We start from the raw sequence: 17,710 nt of genomic DNA on the forward strand, positions 1-17,710 counted from the left end.
AAAAAAGGCGACGTTCAAGGATTTTTTTTACCTTTTTGTTAGGCGTTTCTAAGCCTCACGTGATGATATCATGTGGTCTCGGCCCTTTTATGATCCGATATCACGTGCAGATGCCTTATGTCAGCCATCGCAGAGCTTCCACCTTGTCCAGATCTGTTGGTCGTTTGCATATGATAAAAGAGTAAATGCAGTTTGGAGACGGACATATGCTCTCGCAAAGCTGATATGCCGTGTACGCGCCGTTAGATTGTACTGTGTTGGATGGACATACATTGCGAGAAGCGCAGCTAGCTAACCCTGTTGCTTCTGGATTACGCACCGCATCAAGACAGGCACAAGAGAGCATCGGTAACTAGATGCTACCATGGCATCTAGCCCTCTCTCCCTCCGGCAGCGCCAGATTGGTACGCTTTCCCGCCCATTCTGCTATGCAGATGATATTGCTGACACTAACGCCCTTCGACAGCCGCAATTGAGAATATATTAAACCTGAACCAGGAAATTCCGCATCAGAATGGGCTCCAGGGAGATGCCGCCATCGGGAAGGATGGCCTCATACCTCGTGCCGCCCCCCTACTAAACGAGGACGGTGACCCGGTGTGGAAGATCCTTGTTTTTGATAATCTCGGGCGTGATGTCATTAGCAGTGTCCTCCGTGTAAATGACCTTCGAAGCTGGGGAGTCACAATCCACCTGTTCGTTCGCACCAACTCCCCCCCAACAAAACCCTTCATGTACGGCTGACCGCAGGATAGTAATTTGAATTCTCGTCGCTACCCCATTCCAGACGTCCCTGTTATATATTTGGTTGAACCAACCGCTGAAAATATTAAGATGATTACTTCCGATCTGTCAAAAGGCCTCTACTCCCCCGCATATGTTAACTTTCTCTCCTCCGTTCCCCGGCCTACCCTTGAAGACTTTGCTGCGGAGATCGCCTCTAGCGGAACAGCAGACAAGGTTGCGCAGATCTACGACCAATATCTAAATTTTACTGTTGCAGAGCCGGAGCTATTCAGTTTAGGAATGGGGAAGGATACATACTGGAAAATCAATAGTGCAACTACCAAAGATGAAGAGCTGGATGCTGTTGTGGATAGAATCGTCAGCGGTTTGTTTAGTGTCAGTGTTACAATGGGTAAGCTTATATGCATGTGTACAACGCAGTAAAGAGGCTATTGCTAAAAAATCTCCCGCTTAGGATCGATACCCATCATCAGATGCCCCAAAGGCGGTGCAGCCGAACTGATAGCCGCGAAACTCGATCGAAAACTTCGCGATCATATCTTAAATTCCAAGGATAACCTCTTTTCCGGTAATAATCAGCGACAGGGAGGCGCCCTGCCCTCAAGCAGACCTGTTCTCATAATCATCGATCGAAACGTTGACCTTGTTCCCATGCTTTCCCACTCATGGACCTACCAGTCGCTTATTCATGATGTCTTGAAAATGCATCTGAACCGCATTACGGTAGAGTCACCCGTCGACGAGTCGAATTTAGCCAAGGGGACCACAACCAGATCTTACGACTTGAACGTTAATGACTTCTTTTGGAATCGAAACGCAGGAGTCCCGTTCCCCCAGGTTGCTGAAGATATTGATGCCGAATTAACTCGGTATAAAGACGATGCAAACGAGATCACCAAGAAGACGGGGGCGTCTTCAATCGAAGATCTCAACATTGATGCTAGTGCATCTGCTCAGCATCTGAAAACCGCCATCACACTCCTTCCGGAGCTACGTGAACGGAAAGCTCTTCTGGATATGCACATGAACATCGCTACCGCCTTACTCAAGGGGATCAAAGACCGCCAGCTTGACAACTTCTTCCAACTTGAAGAAAATATCAACAAACAAAACAAAGCGCAGATGCTTGAGATTATATCAGACACCGAACGTGGGAACAACCCCGTCGATAAACTGAGATTATTCATAATTTGGTTCTTAAGCACAGAATCGGATTTATCTCGTGCAGAACTGAATAGCTTTGAGGAAGCACTGAAACAAGCTGGCTGTACTGATATCAGCCCCTTAGCTTACGTGAAGCGCGTACGAGAAGTTACCCGAATGACAATGATGTCGACATCAACATCAACAGCGCCCCAGCAGCCGTCATCCGATCTTTTCCGGGGCTTTTCCTCCCTCTCCAACCGCCTCACAGACCGTATCACGGCAGGCGCCCTTGGCGCAAACTTCGATTCGCTTATCTCGGGCGTCAAAAACTTCCTCCCTGCCAACAAAGACCTCACCATCACGAAGATTACGGAATCAATCATGGACCCATCGGCAGCGTCCAGTTCGACTATAGCGCTCACAGAGAATTACCTCTACTTTGACCCACGGAGTGCAAACGCTCGCGGTGCCATGCCACCTTCGGTTGCATCCACACGCAACGCCCAGTCTAGTGGGACGACAACGATTGGAACAAGTGCAACATTTGGCCAGAGACGCCAGGCATTCAATGAAGGTATTGTCTTCACTGTCGGTGGCGGCAGCATGGACGAATACGGCAATTTGCAGGATTGGGTGCATCGTACTGGGGGCGGACAGGCTGGAGCAGGCATCTCTGGAGGAAATGGAGCAAACGCCGGTGCCAGTGGTACATCTAATTCCTCTGGTCTTAATCCCGGGAGAAGGGTTGTATATGGTAGTACCGAACTCTTAAATGCTGACGACTTCCTGACGGAGGCTCTTGGGAAACTTGGACAAGAGAGCTGATAGGTGATGCCTCGCTAGAAACCCAAGTATATCCCTTTGTCAAAACACTAATGGCATGGTGAATATTATGATTTACTCATGAGCCTACGCTGGCAATCCTATCTAAGTTGAATAGATTCCACAACCCCCAAATCACATCAGTAACTGCTGTCATACCTACTACTACTATTTACCTATTTTCATAGTAAAAGAATGTATAAAAAAAAAAAAAGAAGCACCCCCGCCCGGACTCGAACCGGGATAGTCAGATATCAGAGAACGTAATCTAGGATCACGTGGCTTAGAAGTCTGAAACGTTAACCATTACGCCACGAGGGCCGTTTTACTTACTGTCGGACCGCCGAGAAACAACAAGAGAGGCATATTCTGCCCGTGAATGTATAAAATATCCCAACACAGCTGCCAGATGAGAGAAATATACATTGGGACTGCGGTCAAATATTGAAGCTCTGAATTGAAAAAACAGATGTCTAGGGACGCTTCACACGGGTAAAAGCAAGGACATGGTACCCGGCATATCAACCGCTGAACCTGCGCTCAGGGTGTGCCAATCCCAAATCCACAGCCACCGCTCCCACTATTTCCCGCTCTACCCTCCCCACGTCTTCGGTGATTATTCCGGGGAGAGGCTAAGTTGTTAAGGCCTGGAGAGTGGTCAAGGGAAGATGATTGCGAGGGTTTGATGGTAGGCGCGCTAGCTGTCGATGGGCAATTCGTAAACTGTCGAATACTTGCTCCCGCGGATACAAGTGCATGCTGGCAATGTCCGCATACGTATATATTAAATCCATCGCCTTGGCAGTCCTCGCACTCATATCCCCTAAACACGGTTACCGCAGATTTAGCCCCGGATCTGTTTTCTGGAGAAGTTGGCCTGACTCGTACAGGCCAATGTTCTTCCATACTCAATCAACGTGCTTACCTCGGTGGATTGCCCGCACAGGACCTGCACGTAAGAAATGTTCTCCCGTTATTGCAGGACAAGTGTTGGGGATCTAGATAGATTGATGTGTCCTGGGCTTGTTGCGCCATATCAATTGCCTTGGAAGCACTAGTAAGCAGTGGCCGGCTATAGGAATTCCTTTCTTGCAAACGTCAAGATTAACCAAAAAAAAAAAATGCAGGATATTGTAGCCTATCCCAACAGTGTATCCCGCAAATGCTTGATGTTACCAGCAGTATTTTGGGGTAGTTTGTATAGAAGAAAGTGAGGGAGAATCGCAAAATGATACTGACCATAACAATGGCCAAAGAGCGGGTGACTAGGCGGCTATTTATATAAAAAAGAGTTGATATCCAGCCTAACGGGTATTGAATCCTCCTCCTAATAGCCCTTGAACACTTGGCCGGCGTAACATACCGTACAAGGCTCTGTGCAGGCGCGGCAACTGAAAACCACAGGGTAGTAGACTGTCAATTGCCGTATTCCTTGCCTTCATTAGGCTAAAGGGAAACCGTGAGCTGGCATAGTTCGGCTTCGGTGGACTTCGGTTACTGTAAGTTGGTAGCCATGCACATACATCAGCCGCTATGCTTAGCTTCGTGATTGTTGCTGGTCCGGTAAACCTGCGGTAACACCAAAGTCGGGCTTCATTGAACACAGCCCCCCATTGACATGCACTGCCTGGGGTTACTTGCTGTGGGGAGAGTATCAGCTAACCCGGTAATGAAAAAGCTAACGAGAAGTTGCTTGAATTTAGCGTAGGATGGGCCTTTCTGCAACGGGAAAATCCGTTGTGCAGATATAAGTTTCGATAAGAAACTCTGAACTAAGGAATAAAATCAGCATTCTTAGATTTTTTAAGGACCTGCATAACTTGGTAGCTATTGCGTATAGAACCGCAACGTGGACTGTTAGGCTGCCTCCGTTTCATCCTGTGAGGAAAATCTAGAGCTGACTTGCGCCTACTTCACGAGGCACCAAAGAAGAAGGATAGCCGCACAGAGAGGAAATGACTAAAGGATAAGCCTATTGATCTGCACTGGGCACTCAAAGGGGCCATGCCAGTGACGTGAGTACGAGCCGAGAAATGGGGTCAAGAGTCAACTGACCAGGACACCAGCAGGCTGGCGAGCCACTGCTGGGGGCCTGTCAACGGTCATGTAGTACAATGACCTTTGATGGGCCACCTCCTTACACACCGCTAACTGTCACAAGTAGAGTCAAGAATTAGTATTCTGTTCTCACGGCTGGTCCATTCAATGTTGCTCGTTTCGCGAAGATTTATGACAGGAATACCGTATGCCACAGAGCCACACGGAGTACTCCGTAAGTGGGAACGAGTTTCATTTGTGCAATCTGCTGGTTCGGAGTCTTGATGCAACCTTGAGACCCAGAGACAAGGTGAAATGCTCATGTCGGAGATGCTGTGTAATGGAGATGCCTTAAGGGTTAGCGGGTTGATAGGGTAACTAGACGCCAGATAGAAGGGCGCTGGGATAATGTGGTGGTGGAACAGAGGTAATAATAGACGAGAGATTTTTGAAGCTGATGCGGACATGGTGTCGGTTAGGCCTTGTCATGCATCACAGGCCATGAAAAGACGAGATATGGAGACCATGGAGAGTATAATCATTCGGTTGCAACGCCCATCAACACTTATTTCATGCTAGGACATGAAATGTGGGGATGCTATAAGTGCCCAGTAGACTAGGGGCCATACAAAAACAGATTCAGACTCCAGTAGCTTGAGTTGTAAGGAGTCAGTCATGGTAACCAGGATCTTCAGTATCTAGCAGGAAAAGAAAAGAAAAGGAGTACAGCCTCCAAACAGATATATGGTCCGTAGATATAGTCCGTATATTATTCTTCTCATGGGCGAATGAGAGCTGGAATAATCAAGAGGAAGCGATTGTTGCACAGGGTATCGGCTACCCAAAATGGATTGCCGCATATATGAAGCATCATTAGCAATCGAATTATTCAGCCAGGGAAAAGAAAGGTGTCTGCAAGAAGCCTACTTTATAGTTGTCTATTCTCGGCTCTTGTGCATTATTTGATGCTTGCGGCGAAAATTGGGGTCACATCGCCTCAAAGGGGCGGCACCGCGTGCACCTATGTTATGTGTTTTTCGTGCGCCACGCGAAGTCCAAGTGTCGACTCGTACTTAAGAGGTCTGGCCGGCGCGCCCATGTAACATGTAGGTGGTTTCGAATAAAGCAATTTGATATGATTCTTAATTGTGGAATCATACTCATCTCAAAGAGCATGTATACACGAGGAAAAGAAAGGAAAGGGGTAATCAAGACACAAATGTGCAGCTGAGCGGCCATCGTCCAAGAACAAATGGTATTATTTATTGAACTAGATCGAATTTCCGGATGAGAGTCACTTGAACAGCCAAGGGGTTTGCGCACAGTAATTCTTACTATGTAAGATGAAATGACCCCGAGTCAACAGGCAAGGCCATCTCCCGTACGGAGTACTCCGTACTTGGTGCCTCAATCAAAGACCAGCTGGAAATAGAATGTTAGTTATACCATGCACGTCAGATAGGGGTCGGGCTAGGATCGAGGTTGTGATTCGACCCATCTGAGCAATATATGCAGCTATCCGCAGCCTGTGTTACCGCATGAGTAAATAATTCGACATCAGCCAGTGAAAATTTAGGCCTTTCATCTTCTCAATAATTGGCCACACATCCCTCAAAGTGGCTTTACTCCGCAGCGTTGCCAACTACAAGAGCGGAATACTCAAAAGTCGAAGCCCCTTGGATGATATTGCTTGCGACGTCGTAAGTTAACTTAGTCTTTAGCCAAGCCTTTTCTAGCGCAGCATAACTAACTTCTTCATTGACCTTGCATAAAACATTATTTATACATCATCTACCGCTTTGGCCTTCACCTCGCTCAAACAAGAGGCGCCCTGCTCTTCTCTTTCAAAAACAGCACATCTTACTCTGCGTATCTCCCCTATTCTTCATTTATTTCCTCTAGGCTAGGTGTGGGACCTTTTTAAGCCTAAATATTTATTCTATCCACGCAAAAAGCGGATGCGCTATCGTTATGAGGATTGTGAACCATAAAAGCAAAGATGAGGATGTTTGATTTGGTTAATACCCAAGTTATGAGTTAGGCTGAGATATATTGTCGGTTAGGAGAGACTCTTCGGTGGTTATGAAGAATACCAATCCGGCTGTTCCAGGTGGATGGATTCCTCTGGCCACATAAATAGCGTATACTGCTTTAAATCCATAGAGGATGGAAATAAGAAAGACACAAACGGGATTAAACGAGAGAACTGTCGAAATTGAGCAGAGAGAAGCTACGGTGCAGACAGTGTAAATACTATCAAGGGATAGAATAGACAGATCGTTCCATATCGTAAACCCGAAGCCAACAAGGTAAAAAAAAACCCCCCATTTGACCCAGTTCCATATTCGCCAGCATAGTTAAGCAGAAGCCACGTGAAAAGGGAACCCTCCAAGATGGATAAAAGAAGAAACAGTAGACACCCATCCATACTCCATTTCCGTTGCTAACTCCATAATCCCACGCCAGTGCATAGTTCAGCCGTTTGTCATCAAGCCGAGATCGATGGAGATATCAAATATTTCCTGAGTTTGACATATAAATGGAGAAGATGTGGAGGTAGAAATTAGTTTGTAAGAGAACGGCCATTATTTTCTTAATCAAAGAAGTTCGGCGGAAGAGAAGCAAGTGCGATAACTGCTCCTATTCCACCAACAACTGCTCCAGTAATAGCGGTGGCAGCATATCGAGCAAAAACTGCGGCAGGGGAAGACTGATGAGCCTCTATGATTTTAACACGCTTCCGTGGGCGCTCGTCTTCACAATCCTTGATTGATTCGGCCATTGTAAACGTCTCTCGAGGTTGAGCATCCGGAAGATCTTGACTCTCTTCATGCTCGGCGAAGCAGGAGTCACTAAACTTACGTTTAGTAGAGCAAGTACTAAGGTTAGCTGCATATGAGTGGGCCTGCGCGTCCCGTGGCTTGACAACTTTCCCCATGGGCGTAAAATGTTGTGGGACGCCTCTCTGTTTAAGATAATCAGCCTTAACCAGGAGTGGATAAGGGTCCGAGGATGAATATTCCGTGAAGTCTTCGTTGATATTTTCTGAGGTAGTCCAAGGCCGGGCTGTCAAAGATGATCCAAAGTGGGAATCTTCCAGGGCCAGGGTCTGGTTCTTTTCGGTAGACATCTGGGCTGGGGGATTTGAAAAGTCAAAGGCAGTAACTAATCCATGGCCATTCATAGGCGGGGCGTTGCAGTTCAAATTGCCTTCAACTATTGGAAAACAGAAAGGTTCCCTTGCCGGAATAGAAGCAGCTAATTCTGGGTTCTCCGTTAAGGTGATATTTTGATAATTAGATGGAAGTTTGTCATCATCAGCGTCTTTGCTAGCCTGGGATGAGGTAATTTCTGTCTCGAAACCTGCAGGCTCGGGAGATGACCTAATTGATATGATACCAGCATCTGAATTTGACGATATGTCTTGCCACGGAATGAAAGCGTCATTTTCGATACTGGCATTACCATCACACTTATTTTCGACATCACTATCCTCTCCATCTTCTGGAACAGCGAATGTATTAGTGGCTGGTGCGTCGCAAGAGGGTGTAACTGGAGAATTGTTTTCCCAAGTAACTCCAATACGAATTTTAACTGGCTTGAATGACTCTATTTTGCGAGACAGGTTAGATTCTGCACATAAAGAATTACAAGGGTCATTTTTACCTTGTCCGCGATTAACGGTATCCCCCAAGGTAACAATATCATCATTCGAGATTAACACAGGTTTTGATGTCAATTTGGTATCATTCGCCGAGGTCCCATGCATGGAGCAAGTGTCTGTAAGATAAATTTGCTATAAAGTTACATGGTTAGAACCCGCACCTTGCCTGAAAGTGTTATTGATATATTCACCTTCTCCTTTAGGTCGGCATAAAACTCAGCATGGTTTCGAGAGACAACACGGTTGTCAAATCGTAAGTTATCTTCGGCAGCGGTTAACTTATTAGCCCCGGACTTTGAAGAACGACCGACGATGCAACGGTATATCGGGTATGTCAAGTTGATCGTCCGTGCCCCTATGGAGTCATTTTCTTCGATGGGAACGACATGTAAAGTTACTATGGTGAGAGAGAGATTCAAAAATTAACATCTCAGCTTCAGACAAGGCGTTTCTCCCACCTTCCAATACGTCGTGGGATGGAAGCATTGCGAACAAAACGTACCTGACGCCATGGCGACGAGAACTCGGAAAATAAAATCTCAAGTGGTAGTTAGTTACGGAAGGGTAGTGTGGTTGAATGTAGACGGTCTTCTTCTCCACCTTTGCCTTGCTTCACAGGTATAGTAAGAATGTCTATGTGTCGTGGCCGTTGCGGGGTGACAGCTCGTTCATCCAACCAGTGACGTAACAGGCCGTTACCAATGTGTATGTACCTAGAGGGTTAGCTCTTGATCGATAGTTATCCCGTAACTACTGAAGTAAAGTAAGAACAGAATCTAGAGCGTATAGTCTTAGACTGGGATGAGAGTACGTAGCAGAGCAAGAAGAAGGACAGAGAGAAGAGGACAAGAAGGAGAGAAAAGGAAGATGGGGGAGGAACAAGCGGCAAGCGGCAGAAGCGAGTCACGGCGCCTGCCGGCTAAGGGTGGGGACAAGCAAGAAGTACCTCCCCACACAAAATACGAGAGGAGGTACTTCGGCTGAACTCTAATTGGACAGACTGACTTAGTAAGCGGCGGCTTTTTTTAACCGGTGGTTCGAAGTAATATAAAAGGAGGTAAGCCTGGAGGAAGTGAGATAATCTGGAAGCCATGATAGTATACATTTACACGCAGGGAGAGGACATTAGACGGCAAAAGACTTCCCTTCATCAACTGCAACCGCATGGGGCGAAAAAAAAGGGAAAAAGCAAGGTGACCACTATTTATTTACAGTACAGGATGAAGACATAGGGAAAACAAAGGGAGGTTATAATAATAAAACAGGAGTTGGTTAGAAAAAGCGTACACGGTTCAATAAGATCGGTCGGGTGAGCATCATCTTCGTCTTCTTTTTTTTTTTGAGAAGAAAAATCTTTTGAGTATCAAGTACTAATTCGTGTGTTCAACCTTAGAAAGCACCGGGAGCGCCGAGTCCAGCTGCACCGCCCATCTGTGCTAGCCTGGCGGCAAGCTTGGGATACTTCTCCTGTACCTCAAGCTGGGCGCGAGTAGCTTCGGCGTACGAGACGGCGTTGATCACCTCGGCTTCTGTTCGGGCTAATTCTGCAGCTCGTTCAAAGTACTTTAGCGCTTGCGAGACTTTTCCTTGTTGGAGCAGGAGCTGCGCAAGGGTGGCGATGGCAATATCACAGTCGGGATCAACTGTGCAAAAGAGTTAGCGGGATCGGGGATCAAAACAGACGGTGGAGTAGTGGTATGGTTGGGGGAACGAACTGATGAGAGCCTTTTGGCAGAGGTTCTCGGCCTCTTGGAAGTCCTGCTTCCATTGAAAGATAGCAAGGGCTTTGTTGATGAGGGGGAGAACGTTGATGCTCCAGGGTTTGTTAGATTTCTCTAACTCAACAGCTCTGTCAAATTTCTCAATGGCCTCGGAAAACTTCTGCATGTCGAGCAGAAGCTCACCGTAGTAGTTGTACACCTCGGCTACGTTCTCAAAGTTCTTAAGAGTCCGTTTGAATGTAGCCATAGCCGATGCAACAGAGCCCAACTTGTATTGCGTTACGCCGAGTTGGATGTGGGAGTAGATAAAGTCTCGGTCAAGATCGATGGATTTCTGGTAATCTTTAGCAGCTTCTCCAAGCTCGCCGAGGATAAAATGCAGTTGTGCGCGGTGGTAGTAAATATCCGGGTCATCCTTGTTCTGGGTCACAGCTAGGTCAAAGTCGTCCTGTGCTGATTCCCGGTTACCTGTAACAAACAACAACAGTCAGTACTCTGTATAACATGTCATAAGGGGTGGTCACACATACCCATCTCCAAGTATAAACTGGCACGCTTGATGTAGCTCTGGACGAGTGATGGATCAAGCTCGATACTCTTGTTTAGGTCAGCCAGTGCTGCAGCTGCTTCACCAGCTAGGTAGGTGAAGGTGGCACGCATATTCAGCGCCAGAGCCTCGAATTTGCCAAGGTCTCCTAGCTCCAACGCCTTTTCGAACGATCTGGCAGACTCATCGTATCCATCTCCGGTTGACTTGGCAACTGCTAGCAATCCCTTTCGGAGCTGCCCCAGGCCGCTATCTTCCTTCAGTTCAACCGACTCATCGAGCTCCTCCGGGATTGGTTTCGGTCGGAAGCTCTGGAGATAGTTTGAGACGAAAGTGGCGCTGGGCAATTTCTTACCTTTGCCCTCCAGGATAGCCCGGCCTTTCTCCTCTGCTACTTGCTTGAGCAACCTTTCTACAGCAGCCTTGCCAGTGTCGCTGGCGAATCCATCGAGGATGCAGCTAGCAGTGTAATCGAGCAAGGCCTCGCTATACTTTCCAAGTTTATCGTATGCGTTTGCTCGTCTGTTCATTGCCTTGATGTATTCATCATCCATGGCCAAAGCTGCTGTCGTGTCCTCTACCACCTTCTCCCATTCGCCGAGGGCATTGTAACAGGCGGCACGGTTAGAATAATAGACAGGGTCAGGCTTGCAGAGGATAGCCTTGCCATATAGCTCGATTGCCCTGTTGTAGTCCTTTGATCCGAACGCTTTGTTTCCCGCGGCTTTGAGGATTCCAGCGTAGCGTTCTCTAGTCTGCGTATAGGGAGACAAATCAGTAAGCACCAAGTCTTTTCAGCGTACTCTTAAATGTAAACATACCTGGGCAGGTAGGCTGTCGACGTTCGATTCATCGACCTCTGGAAGCTCTTCTGGGGCCTGCTCTGTCGTCGCCTTCGTGTCTATATCTTGCATTAGCAGCTATGAAATGGTGTCTGATGCAGGTAAGTCTGCCATACCAGACTTGTCCGACGCAGCAGCCTTTTTCTCCTGTTCAGCCTTTTTCTCCTTTCGTCGCTCCTTTTTACTCTTGCGCTTCTCTCCCGATTGGCCGGAAACCTGGGTTGGTCGGCCAGAGTCAGAGAGATAGTACACTACACCAGCACTGGTCACCACGACTGCCACACCAGCAATTGTATAAACTAGGGCCTTGTTTTCTGATGCCCATGTCGAGATACGATCCCAAACAGAGGGTGATGATGAAGCTGCCGTATTCTCGATATGCTGCTGAAGAGTGGACGGTGGAAGAGATGGGACTGGCTCGACGGGCGACATGGTGTGTTGCGTTCAAATATGTAGAGCACTAGATTGACAGTTTCTAGTACCGCCAGCCAAATCTATAAGCAGTCGCTATCCTTTTGCTTAATTCGTCTCGACAGATGGTTAACAAACAGGTTGGCCGCGAGAGCGAGTTGGCAGTTGTTTTGTGTAGAGTAGAATAAAGTTGCGGACCTGGAAGGTGTTTATTCTTCGAGCCCGGGACAAAAACAGATGAGATTAAAAAAGAATTAAAGCAACCTCCGACAGGGAAAGAAACGAATTAAGAATACGGAGACCAGACGACCGTGAGATCTAAGCGGGCGAAGAAGTTGAGAAACAGAACGATAAAAAAAAGTGCACAAGAGGAAGAAAAGGAAAACATCGTGAAGGAAAAAAATTCTGGGTTGCTTATGTCAGCCGCGTCTAAAAAAATGCTTGAAACGTCAAAAACCACGAGAAGAACGACAACATCCACGAACACGATCATCAACCACGGCTAGTAAAGAGGCCTAGGGACAGGAAGACGGTAGATGCCGTGGCCGTGGCCTGTGTCGATGACCACCAACCTGTACATGGGTATCTGCGGGCGGTCTCAAGAGTCATCGGGCACATCATGGCCGATAGTTACCCTGGTTTCAAACTTATATCAACCCTCCGGTATGATCCAGAGCTCATGAAAGGGAGACTGATATCTCCGCCATATTCTGGGCCAGGATGCTCGCCCTACTATCTCCTCGAATACCACCGCGGACGGCTCCTTGACGCTGCAAGGGGCTTCCGGTGGGCAGAGGCGATTTCACAGGTGCATTCCCTCGCACCTTCAGCCGAGAAATTTGCAGAGACTCTTGATGCACAGGTGCCAGATAAATCGCAGCCGTGGCGTTTGCGCATAATGCTGGACCATGGGGGCAGGCTGACCGTTGAGGCCTCGCCGGCACCCTCGCCATTTTACTCTCATATTTTCTTTTTTCCTCCCCAGCCTTCATTCTCATCTTTGTATATACATAATAAAGATGTTATCCGCTGGAAAGTGCGACTGGATACGCAGCCGACACAACCGTCTCTGTTCACCAAGCATAAAACCACCGCCAGAGATATATACAATGCGGCACGGACACGAGCCAATCTAACATCTGCGGCCGATCCAATTGAGGTTCTAATGTACAATCTTAAGGGTGAAGTTATGGAGGGTAGTATTACCACTGTTTACTTGAAAAAAAGAGTAGGTGATGAAGTACCGCGGGGGATGGTTGGGGACGACGAGTGGGTTACACCACCACTGATGTGTGGCGGAAATTCAGCAACTACACGGCGATATGCTCTCGATACCGGTATCTGCTCAGAAGATATTATTCATATCGATACACTTGCCGCTGGAGAGGAGCTATGGTTGAGTAATGGGGCAAGGGGCTTTATGCCAGCTGTGCTAGAGCTGTAGCACCACCGACTCTTGGCATTTGGCTACCTTTTTTTTATTAATTCTTGGGACAAGATCAATGGAAACGCCATGATCTTTATCCTTTCCCTAAGCCTACTCTCATACATATTGGTGGTGCCTTTACCCCCCTCTCCACCATTAATAGAATAAATGAATAAAGGGGTCCTCAAGCTCCCTGCCCAAGGAGGACAAGGTTGGCAATATTCATCACGGTAATAAAAAGCCACACTAGCACAGCGATGATGGCTATGTACCATGAGTTAGCCATCTTAATACTGCTTTCACTCTCACTTGCCACCCTAATGACTGGTCGATTGTGCCAGAATCCGCTTTCGTTGGGCGCAAGGCAACGCGCACCTCCAGGCTGGACGGTCATATACTTGCTGAGACAAGTAAAGTAAATCAGGGGCGCTGCAACGAATGGTAAGACCACGCTCAGGACGACCTGTGATGCATTTAATGTTGCATTAAGACCTTGACGCCCGACCGCGCCGGCGATGATGATGCTTGGAATGATGCTGATACTCCGGGTTACCAGGCGCCGTAACCAAGGGCGAATCTTCCAGTTCAGGGCACCCTCGCTCACCATTTGTCCCGCAATTGTACAAACAACTCCCGCTGAAATCCCGGAGAGCAACAACGCTAGTGCAAATATAGTACCCACCGCAGGGGAAATAGACTTGGAAAGGAGAGCATGAATCCCGAAAATGTCTGCCTCGAGTGCATCTTTGTTTTGATATAAGGATGCACCTGCAATGATAAGAATGGCTGAATTGACAAAGAGTGCAAATGAAAACAAGGAGACGGTGAGTTCTGTGATGGACACTTTCAGTGAGTGCCGAATAGCGCGGATGGATGGGATGTAATGCAGCTTATCCTTATCAACTCCTTCGGTGATAGAAGAAGATGCCGACATCAGTTCGCGTGGTAAAAGTTTGCTTTTTGCATCATACTCTCGCAGACGCGGCTGAACTATCCCTGACCCCAGGTACAGGCTGTGGGGCATGACTGTTGCTCCTAGAATTCCACAAGCTTGGTAGATGCTACTTTGGTTAGCTCAGGTATTCAGTTGAAACCAAGAAAGGATCTTACGCTTGGCTTTCAACTAGCTCCCCAGAGGGCAGGTATCCCCGAAAAACTTGTCCCACGCTAGCATTTTTGATGAGTGAAAGTTGAATGCAAAAGCAAATCACCACACCAAACACCAAGCAGATGATAACGGCCTCAAAAGCTCGAAGGGCTTTCATAGAGCCGTCCGGACGATAAAAGAAGAGGATAATCATGACGTCGAAGATCGAGATTGCACACCCAGCAACCAATGGCACCTTGGGAATTAGGAGATTTAAACCAATGGCAAACCCAATTACCTATCCTAAGTCAATTGGAGGATCGCAAGCGAAACGACTAGCTCAGCTTACATACCTCTGCAATATCTGTGGCAATGATGGCCACCTCAGCAAGAACATATAACAGGATATTGAGCCACCGTGGGAGAAAGGCTCGACATGCCTCTGCCAGGTTAAGGCCACTCACAGTTCCAAGTTTAACTGCAAGTGACTGAAGCAAGATGGCGAATAGATTCGCCATGAGAATAACAAATAGAAGCCTGAAGCGGTAGGATGCTCCAGCTGCAATTCCGGTTGCATAATTTCCAGGGTCAACTGAAAGTAACGACAACGTTAGCTCTGAGAAATATCTAATCTGAGAGTGGAAAGATTCCATACTGTACGCAACAGATACCATGAATCCCGGTCCAATGAATGAGCAGAACTTGAGCAATCCATTCTTGAAGCGCTCGATCAGACTTTGGGGACCGTTCCCCTGGTCACAGGAGCCAGTTGATCCATCACCAGGTGTGATGGTGGCTGTATCAGAGAGGGGAGATTTATCACCTCCCCTCGAGAGCTGGCCAATCCAACGTTTGGCCAGCAAGTTAAAGGCGTCGCCACGCCTCATTTCAGGGGCAATACTGGAAGTTTTGTCGCGGTCAGCTTGCTGCGTTATCCCGTGCAAAGACTGCGGCTCCTCCCTCTTCAACTCTCTTGAGTTGACAATGCCGTTGAGGCCTTCGTTGGTGATCAAGTCGTTTGAAAGAGGATTCGGGTTTTGGTTGTAGCCCTCCCCTTCGAAGGGCTCATCTGTGCGGGAAGTCTTGTTCATCTTTTAATGCTTTGGTAGTTATGATAGTTAACCAACAAAAGCGCACCCAGTCGTTAATAGAAAACGGACTACGTAGTAAGTGAAAGCGAAATAGATGTTGATATGGACTTGTTAATATACTCCTCTGCGCTTTGTTGGGAGAAAACAGCTGCAGCTGATGTTTATACATTATAATAAATGTGGATTCTCTTCTCCTGTTTGATCTTCATATTACGTAATCCCGTCCCTTCTCGCGTCCTTCCTAATTCATCCGATGTTGCACGTGTCTCAGGTTATATGTTACAGCCACGTGGCAAAATATGTTATTTATAAATTCTTAGTCAACAAAGCAGCTTAACTTTAAAATAGTTTAATTGCTTCCCACGATAACGACCACCATGTTACTTTATGCATATTCAATGCAATGAGTGGATGAACATTGGTTTTCAATAAGAGGGCTTTCATTGGCTCTAATGTTGCGAGAGCGAGTAGTTAATGAAAGTAATCTCGTTACAATTGACTTTCCAAGAAATAAAAGAAAACTATGTGCATGTTATGATATGTACATTAATCAACATTTCAGCCACGGCGAGCTTATGTTGATCATAAAAAGGGTAAGAATACTCCTTTCAATCAGCATCAAGCTGGACAGGTAGGGATATTGGAGACTTGGTTCTCTATCTTCCACTTCCGTTGTAGAGGAGCTTGTTGGTGGTGCCAGTTCCTGGGTTCTTGATAACGGCATTAGCGATCTGCTTGATGCGGTCGCAGGCTTGAGCAACGCTGACGCCCTGCGCCAACATGGCAGCGCCGACACCGCAAACGTGGGGAGAGGCCATGGAGGTTCCGGACAACGTGCGGGTACCGCCACCAGGGGCAGCAGAGAGGATGTTGGAGCCGGGGGCGTAGATGTCAACTACAAGGCATTAGTCACAGGACAATGCAGGCAAATAGATACAAAACCTGGGGGTAGAAAAATTGAACTTACCGATGGTACCCCAGTTGGAGAAAGAGGACTTCTGGTCATCGATGGTGGAGGAAGCAGCAGTGCAGACGGCTGGGGCGGAGGCTGGGGAGGAGTTCTTGGCATCCTTCTATACCGCCAAAGTCATGGTTAGCATCTAGCATATGGTGTGCAAAAATGAAGTTTTGGAGGCCTTACGTTGTCATTTCCGGCGGCAACAGCAACGAAGATACCAGCATTCTGGGCGCGGGTGACGGCGTCGTTGTTTGCCTGGCTGAAGGCACCACCCAAGCTAAGGTTGAGAGCGGCCTTTCCGAGGGCACCCTTGGCTTTGGCATCGGTGACACACCAGTCGATACCCTTGATCACACCAGCGGTAGAGCCGGAGCCACCAGCGGAGAGGACCTTGACGGCGACAATGTTGGCCTTCTTAGCAACTCCGTAGGTGGTGCCAGCGAAGGTTCCAGCGGTGTGGGTGCCATGGCCGTTGCCATCGGTGTTGTCGTTGTCAACGGTGTTGGTACCCCAGCGGATACGTCCCCTGAACTCGGGGTGGTTGATATCAATACCAGTGTCAACGCCGTAGATGGTGACACCTTGGCCAGCGGAGCTGTCATAGACGAAGTCCTTGTTGCCAGGGGCTTTGTGGGAGACTCTGCCCAATCCCCAGGTTGGAGCGTTTGGCTGAGTGGTGAGAGCAGCCAGCTTGACAACACGGTCATGCTCAACATAGTCGACCTAGACCAACTGTTAGAGTAACTCAATATAGAGGAAAAGAAAGGTAAGTAAATCGCTTAATAACTAACCTTGTCGTCGTTGAGGATAGACTCAATGGTGGCTTCGTCAAAGTGGCCGTTGTAGGCTCTCCATCCGTTGATGTTGAAGGAGTCCTTGTGTCCGACAGTCTCGGAGCCACGCTTGGCCTTGTTGATGCTGTGGGTAGTAGCAACAGAGGAGATGTGGGAGTCGAAGTCCTCGGCGGTAACGCCATCCTTCATGACAACGATGTAGGAGTTGGGGATGACATCGTTGCCGCCACGGTTGTGAAAGAAAGCGCGAGCATCGACGGCAGCGACGGCCGCGAGGAAGACGGAGATAACCTTGATGCAGCCCATTTTGAGGAGTTGCTGTTGTATGATAATAGTGATGAAGATTAATTGCTGTCTGGAAAATGTTGAACGACCGGATCAATGTCCAGCTTTTATATCCACCTTCCCTCCCATCCC

At 47.7% G+C, this 17,710-nt stretch overlaps 7 protein-coding genes and 1 non-coding gene across 8 annotated transcripts; 2 read left to right on the top strand and 6 right to left on the bottom strand.

The window, feature by feature from the left end:
• Positions 1 to 364: 364 nt before the first annotated feature.
• MCYG_04034 (SLY1) lies at positions 365 to 2,718 on the top strand (the record flags this gene model as incomplete). The annotated part of the gene is made up of 4 exons (XM_002846251.1): positions 365 to 404; positions 467 to 695; positions 756 to 1,138; positions 1,202 to 2,718. 4 exons carry the CDS (start codon positions 365 to 367, stop codon positions 2,716 to 2,718), a joined length of 2,169 nt encoding a protein of 722 aa, XP_002846297.1.
• Positions 2,719 to 2,933: 215 nt separating this feature from the next.
• MCYG_10539 lies at positions 2,934 to 3,036 on the bottom strand. Its single transcript has one exon. It is a non-coding gene; the product is annotated as a tRNA-Arg (tRNA).
• Positions 3,037 to 3,347: 311 nt separating this feature from the next.
• Positions 3,348 to 5,429, bottom strand: MCYG_04035 (uncharacterized protein; the record flags this gene model as incomplete). The annotated part of the gene is made up of 7 exons (XM_002846252.1): positions 3,348 to 3,538; positions 3,641 to 3,713; positions 3,955 to 3,988; positions 4,079 to 4,128; positions 4,239 to 4,355; positions 4,771 to 4,866; positions 5,382 to 5,429. 7 exons carry the CDS (start codon positions 5,427 to 5,429, stop codon positions 3,348 to 3,350), a joined length of 609 nt encoding a protein of 202 aa, XP_002846298.1.
• Positions 5,430 to 7,345: 1,916 nt separating this feature from the next.
• MCYG_04036 (uncharacterized protein) lies at positions 7,346 to 8,928 on the bottom strand (the record flags this gene model as incomplete). Its single annotated transcript, XM_002846253.1, has 3 exons — positions 7,346 to 8,548; positions 8,608 to 8,813; positions 8,919 to 8,928. 3 exons carry the CDS (start codon positions 8,926 to 8,928, stop codon positions 7,346 to 7,348), a joined length of 1,419 nt encoding a protein of 472 aa, XP_002846299.1.
• An 877-nt stretch (positions 8,929 to 9,805) lies between these two features.
• MCYG_04037 (s import receptor) lies at positions 9,806 to 11,958 on the bottom strand (the record flags this gene model as incomplete). The annotated part of the gene is made up of 5 exons (XM_002846254.1): positions 9,806 to 10,059; positions 10,132 to 10,605; positions 10,692 to 11,439; positions 11,506 to 11,585; positions 11,643 to 11,958. The coding sequence occupies 5 exons, from the start codon at positions 11,956 to 11,958 to the stop codon at positions 9,806 to 9,808; spliced, it is 1,872 nt and encodes a 623-aa protein (XP_002846300.1).
• Positions 11,959 to 12,556: 598 nt separating this feature from the next.
• MCYG_04038 (aminodeoxychorismate lyase) lies at positions 12,557 to 13,381 on the top strand (the record flags this gene model as incomplete). The annotated part of the gene is made up of 1 exon (XM_002846255.1): positions 12,557 to 13,381. One exon carries the CDS (start codon positions 12,557 to 12,559, stop codon positions 13,379 to 13,381), a length of 825 nt encoding a protein of 274 aa, XP_002846301.1.
• Positions 13,382 to 13,547: 166 nt separating this feature from the next.
• MCYG_04039 (transporter protein smf2) lies at positions 13,548 to 15,541 on the bottom strand (the record flags this gene model as incomplete). Its single annotated transcript, XM_002846256.1, has 4 exons — positions 13,548 to 13,627; positions 13,739 to 14,424; positions 14,474 to 14,748; positions 14,804 to 15,541. 4 exons carry the CDS (start codon positions 15,539 to 15,541, stop codon positions 13,548 to 13,550), a joined length of 1,779 nt encoding a protein of 592 aa, XP_002846302.1.
• Positions 15,542 to 16,197: 656 nt separating this feature from the next.
• On the bottom strand, positions 16,198 to 17,618 carry MCYG_04040 (alkaline proteinase; the record flags this gene model as incomplete). Its single annotated transcript, XM_002846257.1, has 4 exons — positions 16,198 to 16,436; positions 16,509 to 16,614; positions 16,683 to 17,222; positions 17,291 to 17,618. The coding sequence occupies 4 exons, from the start codon at positions 17,597 to 17,599 to the stop codon at positions 16,198 to 16,200; spliced, it is 1,194 nt and encodes a 397-aa protein (XP_002846303.1).
• Positions 17,619 to 17,710: the final 92 nt, after the last annotated feature.

This window comes from Microsporum canis, genomic scaffold, assembly GCF_000151145.1.
Source record: "Microsporum canis CBS 113480 supercont1.4 genomic scaffold, whole genome shotgun sequence".
Classification (NCBI taxonomy): domain Eukaryota; kingdom Fungi; phylum Ascomycota; class Eurotiomycetes; order Onygenales; family Arthrodermataceae; genus Microsporum; species Microsporum canis.